At 32.2% G+C, this 26,320-nt stretch overlaps 1 protein-coding gene across 1 annotated transcript in view; it reads left to right on the forward strand.

Annotated features, from left to right (window-relative positions):
- Positions 1-26,320, forward strand: part of LOC118204804 (glycine receptor subunit alpha-2-like) — a 118,389-nt gene that overhangs the window by 69,512 nt on the left and 22,557 nt on the right. Inside the window, exons 2-5 of the mRNA XM_085817897.1 lie at positions 8,870-8,943; positions 9,621-9,688; positions 22,102-22,331; positions 25,278-25,360. Coding sequence (XP_085674023.1) covers positions 8,870-8,943; positions 9,621-9,688; positions 22,102-22,331; positions 25,278-25,360 — 455 coding nt within the window. The remainder of the gene's footprint in view (positions 1-8,869; positions 8,944-9,620; positions 9,689-22,101; positions 22,332-25,277; positions 25,361-26,320) is intronic.

Consider the following 26,320-nt stretch of genomic DNA (forward strand, 5'->3'; position numbering starts at 1 on the left):
CCGTCGATACTGCATTGAAGAGGTACAGCATTGGATATACTGCAATGGAGTAATCTAAGGGGGCAATTGAAACTCCAAGTGATAATCTTGAAGATACTATATCACAATCGCTGAGTAGTGAAAAACATGTATTCGGCAGTATTCGAGATGTTCCGCAGCCTTCCTTTCTACGAAATATTCACAGCTGATACTTGCAACCGTATCATAATCCTCTTGCTATCTTAATTTATCGCCCGATTTTACTAGCAGCTAGCAATGGTCGATAAGTTCCGAACGCACAAAGCATTTTTGGAAAAAAGCAAATCCTTAAAATTCAGTTTTTCCCATTGTAAGATATATTGAAATTTCTAAAATTAATGTGCATTTAATAAATACAAAGTGTTTATAAAGATTTAGTGCTTTAGAAGCACCTACCAACAAAGAAGTATACTTCACGTTTCATCGTGAACAAACCTTCTCAGTCTTCATTTCGTTACGTCGTGATAACGGAATGTAAACGGAATGTATGCATACAAATATGCGATTAAGTTAAGATTTTTATTATCTCGTGATCTGTTCGAAGGTTGGTGTTAGCAGTGCAAGTGTAATATTAGAATAGAAATTTTACTATTGTGTATTGTTATGTATCGCTGTGTTTTTCAACAGATAGTGATACATTCGCTTTCGCTCTACTTCGCCCATTTCTTCGATATAGAACGGGTATTGCTCCTCCCATTTTTGCAAAGAGAAAAACACTCTTTGCTCTTGATGAAGAATGATTTGCGTCTGAAAGCTTTTGAAATCGATAGAGTTTTAAATATTAAATATTAAATAATAATAAAAATTATTAAATATCTAAACGAGGCTGAGGTTGTTTTTATTTCAAATCAAAAATAATTCTTTGAAAGGTAAATTGTTTGGATAAATTTATAAACAAATGTAAAGATTTCATTTGTCGTCTTCCTCGTAAAGAAGTACATTGTCTTTGAGCAAGAGCCTGTGTGGGTCGGTTTTTTTTTTTTTTTTTCCCAAATAATCTAACTTAGCTCTAGAATTTTAGGCAATTAAAGATGAGAAAAGAGAGAAAGATGTAAAATATATAAAATGCCAATAGATATGTCATAAAATTTTTGAAATACTATAGAAATAAAAATACCAAAATGTTTAGCTTGAATGCCAGTAATCACCGCGTCGTCTTCCGATAAACTGAACTTTTCATTTACCACCAGGATGCGCAGATTCAATGAGCAGTTCTTTCAGGTTCTTTTGCCATGTTTTGTAAATACAATGCAGTTTCCTATTCATTTTTATGCATCTTCATACATTAGTATTTTACATAGCATTCTCACATTTCCTTAATAGACTTAGTGTTCAAAAACGTTGCTGCAGGTTTTATTCACTTAAATATTCATCTTACACATGTACCTTCAAATACAGCCATAAAATTCCGGTTACAATGGTAAAGATCACTTATAATTTACTATTGTTTAGACAAAAGTTTCTCAAAATTATGATAGAGAATTTTATGGAATAGTGTCAACAGTGAGGATAGGAAAGTTCTGTAAATATAAAATTACACTTTTATATGAATGTCTTAGAGAAAAAAGGCCAGTTTAATCAAATGTTTGATATGCTTTTATATATCACATAAGAAATATCTATAATTCGCAGATATATTAGAAAGTGATTTGTATAAATTCAGATAAAAATCGTTTATATGAACATATAAATTATTTCATTCGTATAAAATTATTCGTATGGGCATATAAATAATTTCATGCGAAAAAAAAGTATTTAGATGAACATATAAATGATTTCGTTCATATAAAAATATTTATATGGAAGAATAGCGAGTTGAGAAAACAACACTTGTTTTCAGCCGTGCAGATGATGTAGTGAAAATATTAATTACTAATATTTTTTCCAAATTGCTATGTAAAATTACGAAGCACTTTCAATTTAACTTATCAGAACCTAATCAATATTTTACTAAAACAATTACTCTGAAGAAATTAATAAAAACTAAGATTTTACAGTGTCGACGAAATTATATAACTGTACTCTAAACTAAAATTTGAAAATAGCTTCTAATTAGGGATTGCTTTAGGAAGGTAAAAGATAATTGTTACGTTACCATTTTCAGAATCGAGTTTCTCTATTTAAGTAAAACTGATGATTAGGGAACAATTTAACATTTAAATATTTTTTGCACTGAAAAATTAGTTACTTCTGTGGATTACTCTAAAATTTATCCGTCTATATTTTCCTTAATCAAGTTACCAAGTTGAAATAATAATTTTCATATTTTCCTTAATCGAGAGTACCAAGTTAGAACAATAATTTTATATAGTTCGGACTCAAAACTTATTGTATATTAAATCTTCAAGATGTCGATAAAAATATGCATAGGAAGGGACTTTTAATAATAGCAGCATGTTCTTCATAAAGCGGAATCAGCGATTCTTAATTATACAACACGCTAGTTCTATATTTAATCTACTTTATTTAAACTGGCTGTCTCTTCCAGAGTTTTATGTAAGTGCCATAACGAGAAAAATATAGTATCGTGTAAGTTTGCGGTCTAACCGTATGCAACCACAATGTTCTTGAAAGAGAAATGTGTGACGGGGACATAAGACGACTTCTTTGTACACTGAGGAAAGAAAAATGGGACAGTTCTATATCTCCGGTTCTACTGGACCCATTTACTAAATTCAATTTGCGTTTTTCATGTTTCGAAAGTGCGACTTGGGATATGTATTAGATTTATATATACCATTGTTCTAATATCGGTATTTTGACACAAAATCGGACTTTTTCTGAAATAACATACCAATTTTTTTCCATATTTCAATTCTACAACTCAAATTACACCAAACTACCAAGTTTCGTAAAAATCGCAAGAGTAGTTTTTAAAAAATTAGCTCTCAAAATGTTAGCTCCTTAATGTTAATTTAGTATATATAGATTAGACTCACTCTTTTTATTAAGCTTATTTAATTCCTCCTTTCACATTTCGAAGTTCAGGTTCATTCCAAATAAAATTCACCCATTTTTTATGATTTATTTTTAAAATTTGTATTTGTAAATAATTTTATAAATTTTTCAAGACAAATTTGAATTATAAGCTATAACATTTTTATCAGCATCTTAAAGTAGACGTATTTCTAAGCATACCTGCAAAATATTAAAATTTTTTGTTCAAAATTTCCGAAGATATACGTGAATATTGGCGTGTTTTGAAATTTGGCTTATTTGTTGAAAGCGATAAAACATCAGATGTGGTTTAAACACTTTGCTAAAATTATTTGGAAGTAGAAACGATGTGACTTTTTTCCGCTCATACACAATGCAAAAAAGGTAGGAACGAGGTGCCTTTTTTCCCGCTCCGGCATAATGGAAGGGAAAGGAAAATTGGTTGCCATATATTAAGAAGTTCGACAAGTGAATTATTCTTTGCCAAATTGAAAAAAACTTCGGCAAGATACATTTTTGAATTTTTCCGTAAATTTCGCATCAAATTTTACAAAATTTAATATCTGGGCATAATTTGAATCGTAGAATCGAAATATGGAAAATAAATTGGTATGTTATTTCAGAAAAAGTCCGATTTTGTGTCAGAATACCTATGTTAGAACAGTGCTATCTAATATATATCCTCAGTCGCGCTTTCAAGACATGAAAAACGGAATTTGAATTTTGTCAATTGGCCCATTAGAACGGGAGATATAGAACTCTCCCCTCTTTTTTTTTTCTCTTTTTATTTCTCCCTCCCCCCGCAGTGTACCACAATTTTTGCTGCATGCATTCGTTAGAGATATATTTCTCATTCAACTAATTCAGTTTTCACTTCTCAGCAAGGCAAAAAATACATAAAAACTCTTCATTAAAAGCTGTAAAATACAGGGTGAAAAACACCAAATACAGTTAACAGCAGTTAAAAAAGGATTTTTAAAATTAAAATTAGAGTTTCTACTCAAAATCAAACAACTCAGCCAGAGGGTACGAAGACAGATTTTTTGTTGAGAAAAACTGAAAGTTTACTTTTCGGTCCACTGAAGTTGGTGCACCAACTCTTAACTAATCTACTAAGAATTTCAAATGTAAAGAAATGAGGCTTCGTTAGACCTAGAGCCACATTTAAATTGTTGATAATTCTATAACTGTTGCACGTAGATTAACTAAAGGCATACAAATCTTAATCGAAACATAATAACAATATAATTCAATCACTTTTAAAGAAAAAAATTGCACAATTTACCATTTACCAACATATAAAAATAAAAACTGAACTCACCGAGCTGGTTGACAGAGTGGGAATATGTATATATATATATATATATATATATATATAGTTATAGTTATATAAGTTTGGTGCGGTTGATTGCAGCGAAAACCGGAAGTGCACAAATAAATATTATAGCAGTTATAGCAGGCAGTCCCATGTATAAAATTTCAACATTCTACGGCTGCTTGTTTTTGAGTTATGCGAGATAGATACATATGTAAGTGCGTAGACTGCACGGAAAAACATCTCTTCTGAATCCATTTTAAATCCATTTCACAATCCATTTTGGAAAAACAGTCCTCTATTCTGCCTGTACGTCCGGATATCATGCACAAAACTCGTTCAAATGGATTTGAGAGGCTCACCAGCGGCCGAGCGTTAAAAGTCACTAAACACTGGTAGTTCGGTCCGGGTTTCGATTCCCGGTTCGGGTGAACGGGCTGGCTGAAGGGGCATTTTCGTGGTTTTTCCTATGTGAAACGTGGATACGAACCAATTTCCCTTAAAAAAGACCTCCACGGGGCATCCCTTCCTTTCTGTGTAGTGCCTAAGGGCGGAACCCGTAATAAGTAAAAGAAAAAAATTAGGTTCGAAAACGGTCAAAATTAATATTTTCGTTGAAATATATAATAGACTAAAGTTTTCGCGATTGTGATAGTTCCTTTATTCTGTATAAAAGGTAAAAAACAGAGTTATTCGAAATACAGAAATGGCTATCTTTCAGATGCAGCTCGAACACACTTGGAGCGCTAAAGTACAGACTTTTTATGCCATGCCATTACACTGGAGCTTATTAGAACCTCATCAGCGTAAAAATTAAGGTGATACTCATGCACCACTATTATGTCATTAATTTGACAAATATCATATCTCAGAAACAAACTGCCAGTATTATATTACAGCTCATTTCTGGACATGAATTTGTGGCCAGCGATGCAAAAGGAATGGTAACCCTTCCTGCAGAATCGCTCCATACTTTTGCCGAACGTGCTTTGGTACGTGTATCACAATTAGTGATTGATTAATTCTTTTATTGAACTTGAGAATTGTTCAATCATTAACAATGCTCGCTAGATATAACTACGATTTGATCATCAAAGATAAAGGAACCATTTCATAGCATTATTTTTTAAATTATTCTAGAGATCTTTCAAGCAACAGACCGTTTCATTCAAATCATCAACAGAACAGACATTTGCTACAGATATACTATTACTATTTACAGACTACTATTTACTAATATTACTTCTATAACTTTGGCGTCGGATTGCAAATAATGCTGCCAACTTCATTTAAAAATAGAAGATTAGCACAGATATCTTTCGCGTCAGTTTGTAAATAAATAGTTGCCGCTGCTAAACTTCTAACTTTCAGAATACACATTTGGATTTGTATCTTATTTTAGAAATATTTAGAAACATTTTACATACTTCTGAAATGGGATATGAAGAATGCGTTAAGTATATCACGGTTAAACTCTTAGAAAATCCATTTTTATTCTATTATATTATTACTATTATTATTACTTTGAAAAATGTTTTAATCTAAAAAAGAAATAAATTCCTGTGAATTTTCTTAAAACTGACAGCTTTGCTTAGTTATTTTAACATTAATAACAAACTGCAAAACACGAACATGTCTTTCGACTATTGATTGATGAATGAAAACAAAGTATACTACTGACAAATCCAGTTCAAAGAAAGGATTAAAAACAAATACGACCAACAAAAAAAAAAATCCAGTTTAATTGTAACTACTCGATTACTTTGAATGCGTGTCTAATTTCTGTGAATATTTTATCCTTAAAGCTGCGTTTAGTAAGCTAACTTATTCAGCTTTTAATCTGAGTAGCTTGAAACCTGGTAATAAACGTGTATAAATATAAAACAATATGTGGCAGTTTTGACAAAGAATGAAACCTATAATACAAGAATGGGTTACTTTTTGAGAACAAAAACGTCGAAACCTTTCTAGGTCATATTACTTTTAACATATACTACATTATTTCAGTTAGATATCTACATTAAGTATTTAAATTGTTTCTGTTAATATCAGTTTGTTGTATTATAATGTTGCATTCTTTCAGCAGAAATGTTTTGTCCAAATTCTACTTTATTTAATGAAATGGATGTCTCTTACGTGCTACGAACATAATTGTGACTTCGATATTGTGGGGTTACAGATGCTTACAAATCACACGAATATTAAATTATATTAGTTAAACACATTATTAAAAAATAAAATTTAAATTTAAATTATTAATAAGAACGTTTAACACTTCCAACTAATTCTTAATAAATTAATAAAATTTTTCTTAATAAAATTTAAATACAAATTAAAAGTCTTTGTTTTGTTATATGGCAACACTTTGAACATCACCTATGTATGATTACATGTGGAAGAAAAATGAAGTCGTATTAAATTAAAGACTGCGAAATGACAACAGAATACAAGAGCTGCTTCTAGCTTCATTCCGTTCTTTTCGACTTGTTCATTTCAAGGCAAGATCGTGTCGTTTTAATTTGTCAAGACAAGTTTATAAAGACATTAGGCTTGTTTAGAGGCAGGAAACACAAAAAATCTGAAATACTCTTCTTGAGATTTGAAATCTGGAATTTCCATTTGGTATCCGAAAGTGCTTCTAGTTGTACCACGAAGGCAAGCGGTCATAACAAAAAATTTCATTACATTCTGCTCTACTTATAGAGTGATGACTATTTGCTAAATCTTAGCGTCTGTGACGAACGTCTCGAATCAATATGATGAATTATCGAAATCTTCTGACGAATTATCGTCTACCACATTTTAGTTCAGAAGCATCTTGTAGAGCGTAATAAAATTTTTAAAGCGGCAGATGGCCGACAGCAAGCAATGCCCTCGACGGAATTCGAACTCCGGACCTTCCGACTGCTAGCAGGACGTACCTCCAGTTACACTACGAAGGCACGGGGTAAGAATGATAAAATTTATTAGAGGGTTTTATATATTAGGAGAAAACAGTATACCTTCTTTAAACTGCAGTAACACCTACCCACCTTAACATAGTCTTTTCTTCAATCGCTGAACTCCTACAGAAACAATATTAGAATACAATGTCTAGTAAACGCCGTAACACATGAACAATCCTGGTAATGTAATAGAGGCCCTATCGAATGAAATGCACTATGAATTCTGTGCATTATTTCATTTGAAACTGCGAATTTATTTGCATTTTCAGTTTTGATTTTTTACTTCCTTGTACGATGTAAAAAGGAAGTATTGTAATCGCGAAAAGTTTTAGGCAGCATAATTCAACGAAAATATCCATTTTGACCGCTATCGAAGGCAATTTAACGATGTTTTTGCGTGATATCTGTACGTAAGAACAGAATAAAAGATTCTTTTATTCCAAAAAAATTATAAAACTGCTTTAAAATTAATTCTGAAGAGAATGTTTCGTGGCGTCTGTACGAACGTATGTACGTACCTACGTAGGTATCTACGCATAACTCAAAAACTAGTAGCCTCAGAGCATTGAAATTTTGTATCTAGGACTGCTATAACATGTAGATGTGCACCTTGTATTTTGGTTCAAATCGGCCACACCAAACGTATATAAATATAAATATATATATATATATATATATATATATATCCACTCTATTACCCGGCTCAGTGATCTCAGTTTCTTTACTCTTATATGTTTGTAAATTGTACATTTTTTGCTTTAAAAATGATTGAATTATGTTGTTTTTATTTTCCGGTTAAGGTTTTTATACCTTTAGTAAATCTGTATGCAATATTTTTAGAATTATCAACAATTTTAAAGTTGTTTAAGTGCCGTAAGCCTAATAATCTTTTTGATGGCGGCCATTGCTTGTTTACATTTGAAGCAGCAGAATAGTGGATTTGTTGCCAATCTAGAGAAACGTAGCTTCGTAACAACAAAGATGACGCCTTCATTTATTATTGCAAATTAAATCATGCTTAATCCTTTCTGGAATTTTTTCGAGGAAATAAGCGTTTAAGATTTACTTCGTAATTTTTAATACAGATGTTTTGGGTTTTTATGTATTTTTGCCTTGTCGCGAAGTGAAAACTGAATTAATTGAATGAGAAATACTCAATCGTCTGTGAAAAACTGTTTCTTTTTTGTTTTGTTTGTTTTGTTTGCTTAATTTCTTTTATACATCGCTCTAGCTTTGTTATAGTATTTGAATAGAACATGTGGCAACGATTAGATAATTCTTTAAATGATATAAATTTTGTGTATTCTGAGTTATAATATGAAAGAAATATAATACTGTTAAATGAACCTAGCGCCAAAGTGTCGCTATGGTAAACGAATAGACTGAATTTTAAAGAATGCACTTATTCTATTGCGGTTTATGCGCTGTCGGCGAAGTGGATTTAATTGAATCCAATAAGTTTAAAAGAAATGCAAGAAAAAATGCGTATAATTTAATATTCCGTACAAGGAAGTCATGTGATGTACACATGAGATTTTTTTAAATTAAAATTTCATTTTTTAATTTTATTTCTGAGAAGTTACTATTCTTTTGCATAAATAAATAATGAAGTTTTGTTTAAAGTTATTAATTTTTTATCTTTTTCTTTTATTAGTGCATCAGTTGATGAACTCTGCAAGGAGTTGCTGCCGAAGGATTATAAGATATACAAAGCTCCAGAACACGAAGGTAAAGCTTTAGGCTAGTCTGTGTTCAAAATTTATTTAAAGAAGCATTTACTATTATTATGATTATTATTATTATTACTAGCCCAAAGGAGTATAGAAGGACTATTAGTCTAGAAACGGCATTTTGCATCGAATCAGTTAAATCCGACGTATCTCTTTGCAAATTGTTGCCACCAAATATTATCGCCCTGTGTTATATTTAAAGAAGTTAAATAATGAAGAATCTGCATCAATGAATGAATGTTTCGTGCATTGTGAAAAAACAACGGTACCTAGAGTCATCAAATTTTGAATAAGGTAGTTCTCCGCTCGAACATGGGCACCTAGAAGCCCAAATTTGGAATTTGTTTTATTGTCTATTTCACAGTTTGTAAAACTTTAACGAATTTTTGATAAAAAGCTCAACAATTTGAAAGCGAGCAGTGGCAACACAGTGTGGAAAGAAACAATTTTGTCTCCGGCGAGCGAGACTGTCTATCGGAAATTTTAAAGATACGTTGTTTTTAAATATTTTTATCCCAAAGCAGAGTTAGTCCAAATGCTCTCAAAACGTGTATGTGTCTGTAAATGAAAAAAACGCCCTTTTGGGCGGAGTATAATTTTTTCAAGTATTTATTATTATTATTGTTGTTATTGTTGATGTTTTTCAAAATATTTTAGCTCATTTGTGTTCTTTAGGTAAACCCATTAATGTCTTCATACAATTTCAAGTTCTAGACATTGGTGAAATTGACGAAGGAAAAATGGTAAGAAAAACAATTTTGATTTTACTTAATAGATAAAAGCAAGATTAATTAACCATAACTTTTGCTTTGAAGCCCATTTTCTTAGATTTCATTTGCGGTGATTAAAGGAGCTATCACACATTCATGTTTTGGACGAACAACTATTTCAAGTAACTTTCCTGTTGGTTTTAGCATTGCAAGGAAAGCGCGCGAATTTTTCTTTCTTACACAAAATATTGTAAACTGTGCGTTTTGATCCACTCAGCATCAAATGGAAGAATTTGAAAGGAAGTTAATTGCTGGCCTCTGTGTTTGTGATGTAGAATTAGCTTCCCATTTATATAGGCACCATGAAGGTGATCCCAGTGTTAGCTGTTTTATATCGTGTGACAAAGTAGAAAAATTATACTTAAACTGCTTTAATTCCCAAATAACTTAAATGAGTGATACGACCTTAATAGTTAAGCTTATTAATTTAGAAGTCAAACAAAAATCAGCGTTATATTTTAAAATTTTCCAGGATTAGTTTCGATGGTTTTACCGAACCTTCTTCAGCTGTCAGAGTGAAATGAGCTGTCAGCATGTCAAACTAATCCTGGAAAATTTGCAAATATAACGCTGATTTTTGTTCTTTGACCACTAAATTAATCGTTGTTCGGCGTGTTATTTTAACCTAATTTAAACTTAACGTTAATTATGTCCTTTATGTCTCGTTTTTTGACGTACTCGCTGCATTTAGAGTGTTATGCAGATTTTATGGCAATCGTGATTATAAGCAACATAATTTCTAACAAACATTTGGATTTCGCTGCTGCTGTTGCTTGCTAATAAGTAACAGGCAACGGAAGACGGGGACACCAGTACTTTGCCGTCGTATTTAACAGTTAAACAGATGTAGTCCCACGCTCTCTGCTGTGCTAGAATATGCTTCACTTTGTGATTCGGCAAGGAATAGAAAGGAGGAATAGTGGAAGCAATGTTAAAAAAAAATTGCAAACTGATATAAACATATACTGCGCTTGTTTATAGAAGGAATGTTGCTGAACAGGACACATGTGAATGCCCTGATAGTGGCCTGGTTGTAAGTATTAAATATCCGTTGAGCTTCCCATTTATATATTCATTTCTGTACGACTAATTAGTATACCTTAGTATTAGTATATCTATACTTAGTGTTAGGTTTAATGAAAGACCATTTCCCATATACTTTTTGTGACCTTTTTAAAGTTCTGCTTGTATTGAAATAAAGTTGTTCAAAATACGTTTAAAAGAAATTTATTCAAAACGTTCTGAAAATTAACTCGCACACGTATTCGAACACTTTGAAGAAACAGATTATATTTAATAAAAACATGAAAATTAGGGGACATTCAATATTTTGTTGGATATCCTTCAGATAAAATGATACTTTTCAGGCACTTTGGCATGGCCTCAACTAATATTTTCGTGTAATAATGCTCCATTTTGTTCCATTCCTCCAAATGAAGTTGTTTTAGTATAGAACTTTGAAGAAATATCATGTTTGTCTTATCTTTTCTACAAATCACTCCATGATCAGTCACTCACTCACACATGCTCGACAAGTTTTAGGTGCAAAGAATATTGAGAAATTTGGGTAATTTTAGAGCTATTGCATGATAATACAAGCAAGTATTTAGGCAATTATTTATACAAGCAAGTATGTTTAAGATTGTTATCCTGATAAACTTGAATGTATTTTACATGTTAAATTTTCTTGCAGATGCTGTCAGATTTTTAATAAAAGTAATTACATATTCATACTGATTCACATTAATTTTCAGAAAAACTAAAGTAATAAAATATTTCCAAACCATTTAACTTCCATCCCTGAGCTTAGCAGTAGGCAACTGGATTTTTAGATTCCTTTCTTCATTCGAGTTTCGCCACACAATAATTCACCCTTCGAACAAAATATATTTAATTTGGCCTGGTCTGCAAGTATAACATAGTTCCAATATGAAAAATGTTTGCTTAGCATACATTTTATGAATTCTATGTGTATTTACTTAATTTTCTTGTCGATGAGGAATCTCCTACCTCTAATCGCTCAATGTAACCATGAACTTTAATAACCGTTTTAATAGTTTTAGGATTATATCTTTGCAAACCGTGGTTTAAGTCCGCTGTTAGTTTTACCGCATTAGTTTCCGGTTTTATTTGACTTTTCGAAGCATAAATTCGTGATGTTAGTCTAAAATGTGGTTCAAACTTTAGCGCACTTCCAACAGTACCAAATAGTTTCCGTCGTTTTATAACATCAAATATAGTTGAATGCTTTACATCAACGACTGTTTTAGTATTCTGAATATTTTACCCATCTTTAAAATGATGAATAATTAAATTTTCGATAGAATTTATTATTAACTTGTAGCATTCTGCCAATCTCCTTTCAGAAATGGAACAGTTTAATACATTTTGCAAATCAAGTAATAATTTCCAAATGCAAATCTTGTGATGTATTTTTAAATAAAACAAAGACTTATGATGAGAAATATCGTCTACCAAATCATCTCAACAAAACTTTCGTGTATTCGAGTTCTGATTAAAATTAATTAAATTAAATTGATTTTTAAGTAAATTATTTTATTACAAGAAATATTTTTGTAGTTATTTTGTAACAAGCAAAGCTTAAAATAGAAAGGAAGTAATATCTTAGAAAAAAATTTGAAGTCTAAAGTTTCAATATTTAGAATATGATCTATGCAAATAAACTTCAAACACGTAAGTGTCCGAAAACAAACATGAGCCACTGTATTTCAAGAAGACTAATTCTCTGTCGTATTACTACAAGTTAAACTCAGCACCGGTGAGGAAATAAAGTGTTAAGTTAACTTTTACATTTTGTGTTGTATCTTGTGTGCACAGAATTTAGCGAAGACGATAACTCGCTGACACAAACAAGTAACTTTCAAGGGTGAATAGAGTAGAAGTAGCCAGTTAGTTAGGTAGTTGGGCTACCTTAGAAGTTATAAAATATTTCCTTATAAACTATTCAGTAATATTTTGATGAAGAACTGCAAAATAAAGTTTAATTTATCAAATAAAACGTTTGGCGTGGTAGTCGGGGAGCGGCTTGTTATTGCATTGGGCCCAGGTGCAATTCCAAAGAAGAAAGAATGCTTGCAAATAAAGAATATCTGCATGAGGTGGACGCACTTAAAATACCGTGCAGTTGAACGTCCACTCGAGAGACTGCTGGTAAGGAAAAGACGGGTAGCAGATTTTTGAGTCCGTCCCCAGAGATGTTCACCGTCACAACTGAAAATGCGTTAAAAATGCAAAATACTAGGACAAATACTTTAAAAAGTACCCAAACGAATATGTTTTTTCTGAATTAATGAGACAAGAGATATAATCCTGAGAATATACAACTTTTAAGGCATTATCTGATGAAAGTTTTGATCAATCATTCTTATATATATTTTAATCTTCTGTGCCTATTATAGAAACTTTCAGCATTTCTCCCATACATGCTCCCATACTCCCATACATGCACAGATACAGGTATAAATTGTATAAATTGATCAGTGAGAAAAATATATCTTAAGGTCACGAATTGGAGAAATATTTAATATAATAGTTGTCAGCTCGAATGAAAAAATCCACGTGAAAAAGAATGGTAAATGTGAAATATAGAATTATATATATATATATATATATAGTTTTTTTTTTTTTTTTTTTTTTTTTTTTGAAGCTTTCCTTCATTTTCAGTAAATGAAAAAATAAATAAATAAATAAATAAAAAGGCCTTGAAAATGTCGTAGGATATCTGTGGGTTTAAACTATAGTTAATAAAAAAAAATCCCTTCTTTATAAATGTTATTTAATTTCTGAAATAGACAAAACATGGAGTTTGGGAAATTTCAAGATCTTTTCATGAAGTTTTTCTTATGAATCATGGAGCAAGTTTTCTGAAAGTGACGATATGAAGTACTTGTAGCTTATTTATAGAATTTTAAGCAAATATTCAAAGGAGTACTCAGAAAGCAATCTCATAAGATACAGGAAATTCCTGCTCAAAATGCTTAACACAGTTTTCAATAAATAAGAGTTCAGTTTAGCAATGACTTTGACACTGACGGAATTGTTTTAATGAAGTTTTTACGGGCTTCATTTCTGTGTTTTGTTGCTGTTATCATGAATAATTTATGTACCTTGTTAATTATTCACTATACATTATGACATATATCAATTTCTGTTACATAGCAATGTATCCCGCATAGTCCGGATTATAAGTTCTGCCGGTATCTTAGACTATTTTGAACCGGACTAATTTAGATACTACATAAATTTATACAAAAAATAATAATCTGTTTACAAAAAAAGATTTTCTCCATATTTTCTAATAAATAAAATCACGATTAATAAATTCCTATGCCTTTATTAGAAATAATTTTTAAAATGCATGTTTCTCATAATTAATTTTTATTCTCTAAAAAATGCAATATCAATGTGTTTGGTTCTTTTCTTCTTTGGTCCTTTCCTTTTCAAATATTTTTTAAGTAACGAGTTGTATTATTTGTCGTCTGGCGTTATTTAATATTAAGATGTACTTCCCTAATATGTTCTAAGGTTTCAATCATTCCAGTATTTTTTATAATTATTCAGCTCTTAATTCTCATTATAGTTGTCTTCCCGTTTTTCATAAGCCCATGGTTGTCGTCTTAAGAAATATTTCGTAATCTTGTACATTAGCATTCGATTTGACGCACTCAAGTTACGTGGATGAAATCTAACTTAACGAAACAAAATTCCTAAACAAAATGAGTTTCAAAACAATGAACATTTTTGCAATGTTGTATGACATACTTCCATGCTGCTCACCTATTGCTTTCCTTTAATTCATGCCATGCCTTTGTATATTATTGTCGATATCGTTTTTTAAAGTACCTCTTCCAAAATCGTGTTGAAGTATACGCTTTTATCTTCTGTAGTTTTTTTTTTATATACGAAAAGTACGACCAAAAAAATACTTAAAAAACACAAATTTAGTGCATATTTAAAAATGTCTTCATTGAAAACGAATGCCGAGAAGTTCAGTCATGGGTAAAAAAAGGGACTCTTATTAAAATTTAATTACCTTCTAAAAAAAGTTAAGCGCATCCAACAAAATTCTCATAGGTTCCTAGAAATTATTTTTGAATGTATGATTTTGTAAATTCTCTTTAACAATTGGGGAAAAAATTAAATGAGTAAATAGTTTCATTGTATGCCGATAGATGGCAAATGAGTAAATAGTTTCATTGTGTGCCGATAGATGGCAGCACCAGGTAGAGCATTAACAAGAATCTCGCTACACGGGATCCTGACAGCACGTCGGTTGTAAATTCCTTAACACTGTAAGAGTAACGAGAAATTGTTATCGGTATGAACAAAGCAACACTCTTTACTATCATATCGGTACTCGTTACTTTCGATACAATCGAATTCTAGTATGAAGCATCGCATCGCATTAAGTAGTGTATGATCTCATTCGTACTTTGTACATATCTAGTATACGTATATATATAATATAGTTTATACATATCTAGTATATGTTTAGAATACGTATAATATAAATTTTGCACGATATTGTACTTTGAACTATTCTCCTCTTGTTATTTATATTCTGATCTATTTAGGTTGGTTATTGGTAAAGAGATAATACGATAAATAAAAAGTACGTATAAGGCTCCATAAGCTCATAGCTTAGGGAACCCACTTTTTTTTGGGGGGAAGGTCCCCAAAAAATTAAAATATAATATAAATTGTATTTAAATGTATTATAATAGACTTATAAAGGACTCCATATCTCAAATAACTTAGGGCCTTATCAAGTTCAAATCTGGCTCTGGTCATAGCAATAAAGAACATTATAAAAAGTATTAGACAAATAAGAATTAAGAAAAACAATAAAAATTTTAAGCAATATTAAACATTTTTAAAACTCTAAAAAGTAATTAAAGCAATTGAGAAAAAAACAATTTAGTATTATTTTTAGCGAAGAAATCTCTAGTTGATATTTAAAAATAATTTTTTTTTTCCATTCGTTTTAGTTGAATGACGATGCCTTTCACTTTGCTTGATTGACTTCGAAAAAGTTCTTTCGGATATTCGCGAAATAGCCATGACCAATAAATATTTCTCTGCCAAGCCCGAAAGTTCAGAGTACTCTTTTGCCCGCTCTTGCCACCATTTTAATGGACTTTTTATTTTTACAGATAATGCATTCCTCTAGATCAGGAAGCAAACTTATGGTATTTCGATACCATAAGTCAGATGCGATAGGTATTTCGATGGCACACCACAAGTACATATTAAATTGCTTTTATTCACTTACATTAACTAAAAACAACACTCAATATAAAAACAGAAAGAAAACGAAAAAATTCAAGACTAGAGGCCATCAAAGCAGGATTCAGAAATGAGCAACAGCATGGGCGCCATTAATAGCTAAACAACAAGTTAACAACTAAACACTAAATGTAGTTACAAAGCATAATTCGATAGTTTGAAATCAAAACATGGGTTTAAAGATGATTTTTTAAAAAAGAAATATAGCAAATGGCACACTGGACATCTGAAAATAATAAACCTTAATTTAACTGGCACACTAATCGAAAAAGGTTCGCCATACCTGCTCTAGATATTGGCTCATAGTGACGATGTTGGAAATAAACAGTGGAGTTCGAGACGGAGTTTGACGTCACCCTTGCATCAAAGTCTTCCCGAACTGAGTCCTCGTCAGTGTCAGTGGATATTGCTGTCATTGATCTGTTTGGCTCTACTGTCTATTGTTTATTAAGATTAAAATATTTTTCGAGTTCAGTTTTGAGCGCACTTTTAGCAGACTCATCTAGATTCATCTGCAAATCTGAATGCCAGATTCTTAAACCGCGGGTCTAACAGCGCTGCTTTAGATAATACTGGGTAATACGTATCGCTTTACGTTATCAAAATTACTTATCTTGATACAAACATCAGCATTGAATAGTGTTATTTCAACTAAAACACACAATGTAAACAATAGTTTGTAACACAGATTTTCCAGAATTGCAGTGAAGTAACAAAAAAATTCGAAATTACCAACCAAAAAATATACGCGCATTGTGCATGCCTGCGAAACACATTCATTCCCTGGCCGAAGTGTTCCAGTTCTGAGTTCACGCATGCTGCGTCTTATTCATTTTGTAAATTTGAATAAAAGTTGCATCAAACTGTCATCGAAAAATGCAAGCAACGAAATGAATTTGTGATTACCGATTCGGTATTTCGAGTACATGCAGTTTGCTTCAGCTCTAAAATTCCTACGTATGTAGAAGTTCACGAATAAATCTTTCCTCTTTATCGCCAGCCCAGCAATTAACTCCTACCAAAACTTTTTACTTATCCTGAAGTGCCTGTCTACCTTCATAGCTACTAACTGCTGAAAATTACAAGCACTTATGCTATCGTTTAAATTTGAATTTTTATTGCCTCAACGATGATTCTATATTAATTGTTCGAGAACTATTCCATCATTACACTGGGATAGGACAAAGCACAGGCGCCCAAGAGAAAGAACATGTTTGTTCAAGCACGGAATAAAAATTGTTCGCAGGCAAAAATAAACAAAACATTCTCTTAAGAAGGTAAGATATCTGTAATCAAAGATGCAAAATATATGATATATCAAACTGGCTGAAAAAATTTAAGACTCCTGGAACAGTGGCGTAGTTAGAGGAAGGAGCCGGCCCAGGCAACATTTTCCACGTGAAGAACTATTTTATAACGTGGATCGTCGAGGCAGATGATGAATAATGCGATTTTGAATTGCCGTATGGAAATAAATTGAGTAGAAAAATAATTTTTGCTGTAGATGAAGTATTCAAATAAATCATCATGAGATTTCAACTGTTAAACCTTTTTTATTCTGTCAAAATTTTTGATCAGGTATTGCGAATATCAATTCAATTGTGATCAGGTGACATTAATAAGGAATAATTTCTCGTTAAGAGAGAAGTACTTTAGAGATTTTATTTGTGTTATTGCAAAAGAAAAACCAAAAATGTTGGAACGTGGAAAGGCGGCTTTTTTGAATTTTTGCAATTTATTCTAATATACAGTCTGTAGAACAACTTCCCCTTTACTGTAATATTCTTGCAAACTTTTCTTACGATTGCTGCATGTTCTGTTAGTTGTGAGATCTTGAGAAGAGTTTTCGAAATAAAATCATTTAAGAACTATAAATGCTTATTTTGCATTTAAGATATCTTTCCATACGTTCTACATGAGAGCAGCTGGAAAAGTCAAGTAGACCTCTGAATTGTCATCGATGGTTTTGCAACCAAAAAAGGAAAACGGGAAAAAAGGCGAATTTATAATATAATTTTAAAATGTTTGAATTAAAATTTTTCTTCAAAAGTAAACGTAAAGTTCTATAATTTATTTCCCTATATGTCATTCTGACACTTTTTTTGAGTTATTTATTTTTGAGTTTCTTTTTCTTTTTTTTTTTTACGAAGAGGGGTAACAAATTCAAATATTGCCCCAACGACAAACTCAGGGACCGCCCCTCCGCAATAGCTACACCACTATTTTGGAAGAAAGCTCTATTCTACAAATAGAATATTTTTATTGCGCTGTTTTTCAGCAAAATGTCCTCAAGTAAACTTCTTGCAAGTTAACTGCAGCGCTTTACATTAAAATGCAAAATGTCACCTAAATACAGCTCTGAGAGCAGAGACTAAAAAGTTTGGATTTTAGTTAAGCAAACGAGAAACCCAGAAGACTCTAATCGGATGCTTCCATTGAGAGTGGGCAGTTCTTATAACGGTACAATTAAAAAATTTCAATACCTGGTTTATTAAGCAATTTATTAGAATTAAAACATTTTAAACATTTCAGTAAATTTTTCATCATGGAAGGGAATAATCGTTGATACCGGAAATCGATTAATACTGTATTTACTCACGTATCCCCCCTCCCGCACTACACAGACTTTTGGCACAAGGTCGTGAAAACTTTTTAACCATGCACGTAATTTTCCGCTTCCTCAAAATGTTCAAAAAGCGAGCTTACCTAAACTTTTCAAAGGGATTCGTCTGCGTAATGATAGTTTCTGTCTAATTGATTAGCTCGTGGGATTTGGGTGAATAGGCCCTGATGACTGAAGAAATAATAGTAAAGAGTTTCAATAAATCCAAGATATCCGGTGTTCTTGATGATGCTGAAGATAACTGCACGTGGGAAGACAGACTGAACGGTGACAAAAACGATAACAACAGTTAAGTCGACGATTTCCAAGCTGTAGCAGACGACAAAAACGGTGTCCGCCGATAACATCGCGGCAAAAACATCGCGGACGAAAACGTCACGGAGAAAACAACGCAAGGCGAAAACATCGTGCTACAAAACATCGTGGAACAAAATATCGCAGAGAGAAAACATCGCAGTTCTGAAACATCGTGGTACAAAACATCGACGTCGAAAATAAAGCGGTTCAAAAACTTCTCAGTTTAAATGCATGGTCGGCGAAAATATCGTGGTAAAAAATAAAGTATCTACAAATCATCGCATGACGATAACATCGCAGACATGCTTTTTTTCAGGTTTTCATAATTGTAAATGGATATTCCCATAATTATTTGTGAGCGCAAAATGTAAAGAAGGATAATATTTACTTTCACATTCTTTTATTAACTAACAAATTTTTGCTGAAAAAGTAAGAAGGAAACTTAAGAATAGAAAATTAAATGCAACTTATAGATTATACTTTTCATGAAAAATTACCAGTAAAAACTTTATTAAAAATGATTTTTATTAATGGCCCTTGTTAATTAACTATGTCGGTTTAAAATTCTATTAAGTGCTATAAATTGCATTAATTTTCTATGCTTAAGTTTCCTTCTTATTTTCTCAGCAAAAATTTATAATTAATAAAAAAACATGAAAGTAAAAATTATCCTTCTTTCCATCTTGCGCTCACAAATCATTACGGGAATATCCATTTACAGTTATTAAAGCCTGAAAAAAGCATGTCTGCGATGTCATGCGATGATTTGTAGATACTTTATTTTTTACAACGATGTTTTTAAACTGCGAAGTTTTTGAACAGCTTTAGTTTCGACGACGATGTTTTGTACCACGATGTTTTAGAACTGCGATGTTTTCTCTTTGCGATGTTTTGGAACACGACGTTTTCGTCCACAATGTTTTGGCCGCGATGTTTTCGGTTGTAACCGACAAAGGCAACCCTTCCAGTGACATTAAATAATCTGAAGCCTACGCGTATTTGATGGCAATAAGAGCGGACGAGATTCAAGATACAGAAAAGTAGAAATGAAGGTATCATGTTAGATAATGTAATGTTAATATTACTATGTATTCTTATTTCAGTGTATTCTTTTAAATAAGTAATATTGTGATAGTTACCGATAGTTTAGTCGTGAATATTTTTCATTTGTTTTATTCTTACTCTAATTGCGTTCTTCGGAAGTTATTCATATAATTTTCCCCTCTCTATTTCCTTGCAAAAAAAATTAGTGAGAAAGGGGGGATACGCAAGTAAATGCCAGACATACAAAATTAGCATTAGACCGTTTACCAGTTACGGTGGTATGACTCGCCTTCACGAGTTGGATGTTTTCGATGGAAAATTTCCCACACCAGTTTAATGTATATTTACAGCGTTATTCACTCCAAAAGGAAAAAAAATCACCGTAAAATTTCTTATACATAAGCGCAATATCATTTTGTCCGACTACGTCTTCATACACGCAGCATGTTTGCCTAATCCTTCGTTCCATTTCCTAGTTCCTCGTGTGATTTCCTCCTTAAGACCTTCTTCAGTCACAAAGGAAAAAGATGTCTCCGAAAGGTGTTTTATTAGAAACAATTTAATGGGAGCTTTACATCTGCCCACTGTCCTTTGGTTTACATTATCGACTCTTGTGTTTAAGCCACCTTTTAATGGGAGCTGCAAGGAAATCCCTCTCCACTTAGGCACAACCAAAAAAAAAAAAATTGTAAGCCAAGAGAGCCTAAACGGGTTTCATACTGAGAGTCAGAAAAACACGCACAAAATAAATAAATAAAATAAAATAAAAATTACCATTCATAGAGTTACAATAAAAGGAGTTATAATGCCAAAATAATTCTGTGGCACTTCAGCAATGAACATCAAATTTCACAATACATTTTTTTTTATTTGCGAATCGTACACTCGTGTAAGATACTAGACAAAGAATCTGCATTTAAGTTTTTTGCTCCAAGTTTATTTATAACGATCACCTGAAATCTAGACAGAGCTAGCGCCCATCTTTGCAAATTCAGGGAACTTATAAATATGAGGTTCTTTTCTTTCCATTAATGCATGAATGTCGCAAAAAAGTGATTTCTACCAGATGTTTCAAATGAATAATACACAGTATACTGTTTAAAAGACATTTTAATAAAAACAATAATAAAATTTATTTTTTCCCTTTAGAAAACATCAATTATATTGCTTTCTTCTTCGGCCATATTGACATTAGTTTAGAAAAACTAATACAGACACCACAAACGCGATATTAAATTCGGGCTTAGCTTCTTTGCTATTATAATCTAACAGCTTATCTAAGCATGCCAGTGTCTTACATTTACCATCCTCCTCAGACAATAGGACTCCAAAACGATACGTGTGTGATTTGAAAGGAAAATACATACTGCGTTTAGCTACTCAAAAATATACGTATATTTTTGTCGTCATACTATCAAATGAGCTGTTAATTCTACTCTACCTTCATTCACTTTTCGCGCTCATTTAATGGCTAATTTTTAAGTCCCTTCATGGAGAATGGCTTGATAGTGAATGATATAAACCTTTGCTCATATCTCTTTAATTATCCACATTTCCTTGCTTTCTGTCGTTTTACGATAAAATATCACATTTAATACTTTTTCTCGAATGCATGACATTTGCTCATTAATATTCGTCAGGAATGGCCGAATCCATTTCATCATTGACCAGCTTCATCACTGAGAAGATTGGTTTTAGAGTCATGCTGTCAAATAAGCTGTTTGTACATGCTTTTATAATATGAATATTTGTTTAACAGAACGGTATTAAACGCACTCATAAACATGAACTTCTATATTATAAAACATAATTCTCTTATTTCTTTCTGGAAATATAATATTGTAAGCCTTTTCAGAAATACGAAATCCTCAAAACGTTATTTTAACTCACTTAAGACATAAAACTCATTTTTAAATCATTCTTTCAACTTTTGATATAAAGCCAAAGGTATCAAATGTGCTTAATCTGATTTCAAATGTGTGATCATTTTGATGTCTTGTAGCCCACCAGGAGGCCAGCAGTAAAATGTCTAAGCTCTGGTAGTGGATAAACATGGCATAATATTTTGTATCAATATTATGCTTACCTCTAATAAGAAGTGTTATTTTTATTTCAGGATTTTCACCTGCACGTCTTCATCACCAGCACATGGAACGATACGCGACTGAAACTGGACTCGTATAAAGGAAAACTTAATGCTACCGTAGTGTATGAGCCCTGTCGTATGTACATGTGGACACCGGACATTTTCTTCGAGACGGCTAAACGCGTCGAAACTTTCGAACCTACGTCGCCAAGCACAGCAGTCAAAGTTTTCCCAGATGGAGCCCTAGTCATATCTACTAGGTGATTTTGCTTCATAATCTATAAATGCACTGAAATCAATAACGCCCCCCTCCCAGTGGCCGAGTGGTTAAGACCGCTGAAAATCAGTAATTCAACTTGGGTTCAGATCCTGGTAAAGGAAAAGTCTGCATGTGTGTTTTCTGTGGCTTCTTTTTGTGGAACGTAAATAAAAACCAGTTTCTCCTAGAATTTACCTTCATAAAGGCAACCCTTCTTTTAGACAGATAACCCTCATATGCTTTGCTATATTCGGAAAATAAGCAAACAAAACTAAAATCAATAACACATTAACCATTTCCGCTAGCAAGACGTTCCATACGCAACGAGACCTTTTCTTTGTAAAGGCCGCTAACGAGCTACTGTACGTTCGGATGGAGTGAAAAATATTAAAATTCATTTTTCAAATTTTATTATTTCCTGAGCCACCAAATTTTTCTGTTCAATGAAAAAGACACATTAAAAAAATTGCAGCTCGTCATCTTCAGGTGCCACATGAGGTAAATAAAAAAATCAATGTTAACATTAATGAAGACATCAAATTATTTTTAACAATGTTTTTAATGATTTAATTGTTTATTAACTCAACTTATAATTGTACTTGGTAGAGCAATGTTAGTAAAGAAGTCTAAGCTTAATCACTCGTCATTTTCAGGTTCCACCCGAGAACCAAAGAAATTCAACTTGGTGTCGAGCTTCGTAAATTCGTTCCGGAATATGATTCATTACGCATTAATCTATCCCTGGCTTCTGAACAACACGTTGCCAATGACGCTTCTGTCACTAATCTCATATGCCTCTCTTTTATTTGAGAATGGCAAAGGAACTTTCCTATTTCAAACTGATAATCGCTTCTAATCAATCTTAGGTCTTCGTCGCTGAGGTTCAAGGTAGCCGGTGGTTTTAAGGGATTGTTCTAGCGAATCATCTTAAAATACTCTCCTGCATTGGAATTTAATTTGGGACGCACAGCTTGCCGTATTTTCCCCTTCCAGCATTTTCCTTTCTTGCTTTCAGTATTCTTCTCAGGCCAAGTTAATGAATATGTGCTCGTTCATCTTCTAGTATCGCCAACAGGATGTTCTCAGAGTGAGCAAAGTAACAATTCTCTGAAGAAACTTTGTGAACGATTGCCTTAAAATTTTCTGGCAAGAATTAACTTTTCTTGATCATTTCGTGAATGTTACGTGCTCCATGTGTTGCTTCTGGAATTTCTTTATTCCAAACTAGGCTGGCACATCAAATTTTATAGCATAATCGGTTAGTAGCCTCATGTCGTCTGTTGGTTCGGTGGTTGATACATAAAGGCGAAGAATTCTGTTGGCTGTAGACAGACGTCTTGAGTGGACCATCTTCCCAGGACTCCTGTTTGGTAGGTCTGAAGAAAGACCCCTATGATACTTCCTTAGAAATATAAAGGAGGTATTTTCGGCCAGTACTGAGCTCTTTTGTCAATTTTTCGAATAGATCAACTGGAATAAGAACATAACCTGTCACGGGAAGGATTTCACATGTTTTAGCGGATTTTCCTATAGTTCCAGAAAACTGTTGTGGCTCAGGTGTTATTTGCATCAATTTTTTTGGAAATGACGACAAAGAAACACCTCACTAGAGTACAGCAAACATATAAACCAATTCAATTTATGACCAACAAAAATCTCAAAAAGATCCCCTTATAGTTGATGCCATCTTAGTCCAACATAAACAATGACTGAGAAACCAGTATTGAGAAAACACACCGAACAACCAACTAATTAACAATAAAATTTCGTTTCAAGATCATGGAAGCCCGTGATTGCTTACCCTAAGCTAGAACCAATAGTCAGATTCGAATCTGTTCTGCATCTAGTGGCATACTTTGGCATTACATTTTATATCGGTGTGGGAAGAAATTTCTCGCGCTAATAATGGCGTTTTTGACCAAGCGATTCACGAAAAAAGCATAAAACCGTTAAAAAAGTCAGTACAGATATTCACTTGAGCTGTGAAACCTCAAGATGTCAATATTTTGGGCTCAACTTTGAATACAATTTGTTCTAGCCGATTTCGAACCATTTAATAACTCAAGCAATATGACTTTCAATAAGTGATTTTTCGCTCCATCCTGTTGTACATGCTGATAAGCAGTTGCACGAAAATCAAAATGACGTGCACGGCGTACCGACTGAGAATGTTTATCAAAGTACAGTTTCAAAAGTTATCCATACAGAATCCATTTCATCCGGAAATACATATTTAAAGCTTGGGACCAGCACTCATTGTTTACAAGTAAAGCAATGGGACTATTTTCCAAGAAATATTTTTCCCTCACAAAAAGTTTCTTAAAGAAGTCCATAAAGAAAGTATAGAGTATATGTGCTAAAGATAAAAAATGCTGTGAAACTATATGGAAACGAAAATAATGCCTTGTAATACTGCGTATTCCAGACTATTTTGAAATATACTATACTATATAAGATTATTAATAAACAAAATTAGTAATCATATCTGCGTAAAATTCTTTGTGTAAGACTACCCATTTCTTGCCTCTGGTGCAATTTTAACCCATAAACAAATTAATATTCTTTACAGCTTTATTCGAGATGTATATATAATATTATATATTAATTATCAACGAAATTAAATAAAAACCAAAATATTAATTATCAATTATACCGTTTTTCTGATAATTTGATGAATTGCTAGCTGAAATAAAACATGTAAGAGGACATTTAAAAATTTAGTGATTTGAAATTTTAAATTTTAAGTTTCCATCGAGACACGGAACTGTTTTGTCGAACAATCTTGTCGTGTTTCATAATTCAAAATATATTCAAAAATAAAATAAAAAATTCAATTTATTAGTGATATAAAAATAATTTTTATTACATATAAATGTACATATTTCGCATTACTTTAGAAAATTTTCCAAAGCTTCGATCTACAGTGAGAGCTTTATTTATTTGTTAGGTACTCCTTCACAGCAGCTTGCAATATGGATTTACAGAACTATCCATTTGATACTCAAAAGTGTTCCTTTCTGGTTTCTTTGAGTAAGTAAAAGAGCGTTTTAATTAATTAATTTATTTTTAGTAATTCTTTGTTCTCTGCAAAAATTCGTACATAAATAATTTTTGAAAGGTTTCCAAATTCTAGAAAAGTATTAAGATATGTTAAAATTATCAAGCTGAATGCAATTTTTAAAACATTTTATTTAATTATTAGGTGCTGATTTTTAACTCAAATAAATTTGTAGGACCGTGTCCGCTGATCCATTATCCGTAGTTTCAACTGCCCTCAGTTTCTTACGAACCAGTTCTTTTTTTTGGGGGGAGAACGCGTTAGAGATATGAGTTATAATACTCGGTAGGTATTATAACTGATAGGCGAGAAAAGACTTGGTGAAATTCAGCAACCAAATTACGAGCCATATTTTCTTCCCGAGGCAAAACCGACTTTCAGCACAAATATGCATGTGCATTTAGAACCAGTGTTTCAGCATTTGTGCAATACTTAGCTTGATGGGAAACCATGACTTTTATTGGTCTGTCATCTTTTAATAATCTATTCTTTTCTTAAAATAACAATACTTCTCGTTACTTTGCTCATTTCTAAAGGATTAGACTAAACATCAAAAACTTTACCTTTATTTCAAAAATGAGAAAATTAATTCCTACGAATACAATGCAACGTATGATACGCTTTATTATTATCCATTTAATGTCGATGAAATCTTCTTGTACATAAATTTTCCAGTTAAATTTTACACTATTTATATGTTATATAAATATTCCATTATTCATCATGTCCACAAAAAGCCTCAGCCTTTATTTTCGCAGCCATTGGTCTAAGTAAACGATGGAAATTTTCAGTTTGCCATTTTGAAATTTAAAAATATTTTGTAAAAATTACGAAATCTAACTTTCCACACGAACTCCCAGTCCCTATATTTACATTCAGAAAATTTTATACTAGATATACGCTGCTCGAGATTGAAAATGCAATACCAAGAA

Source organism: Stegodyphus dumicola, chromosome 6, assembly GCF_044657685.1.
Source record: "Stegodyphus dumicola isolate Sdum_Otavi_A_Nest chromosome 6, ASM4465768v1".
NCBI classification, from domain to species: domain Eukaryota; kingdom Metazoa; phylum Arthropoda; class Arachnida; order Araneae; family Eresidae; genus Stegodyphus; species Stegodyphus dumicola.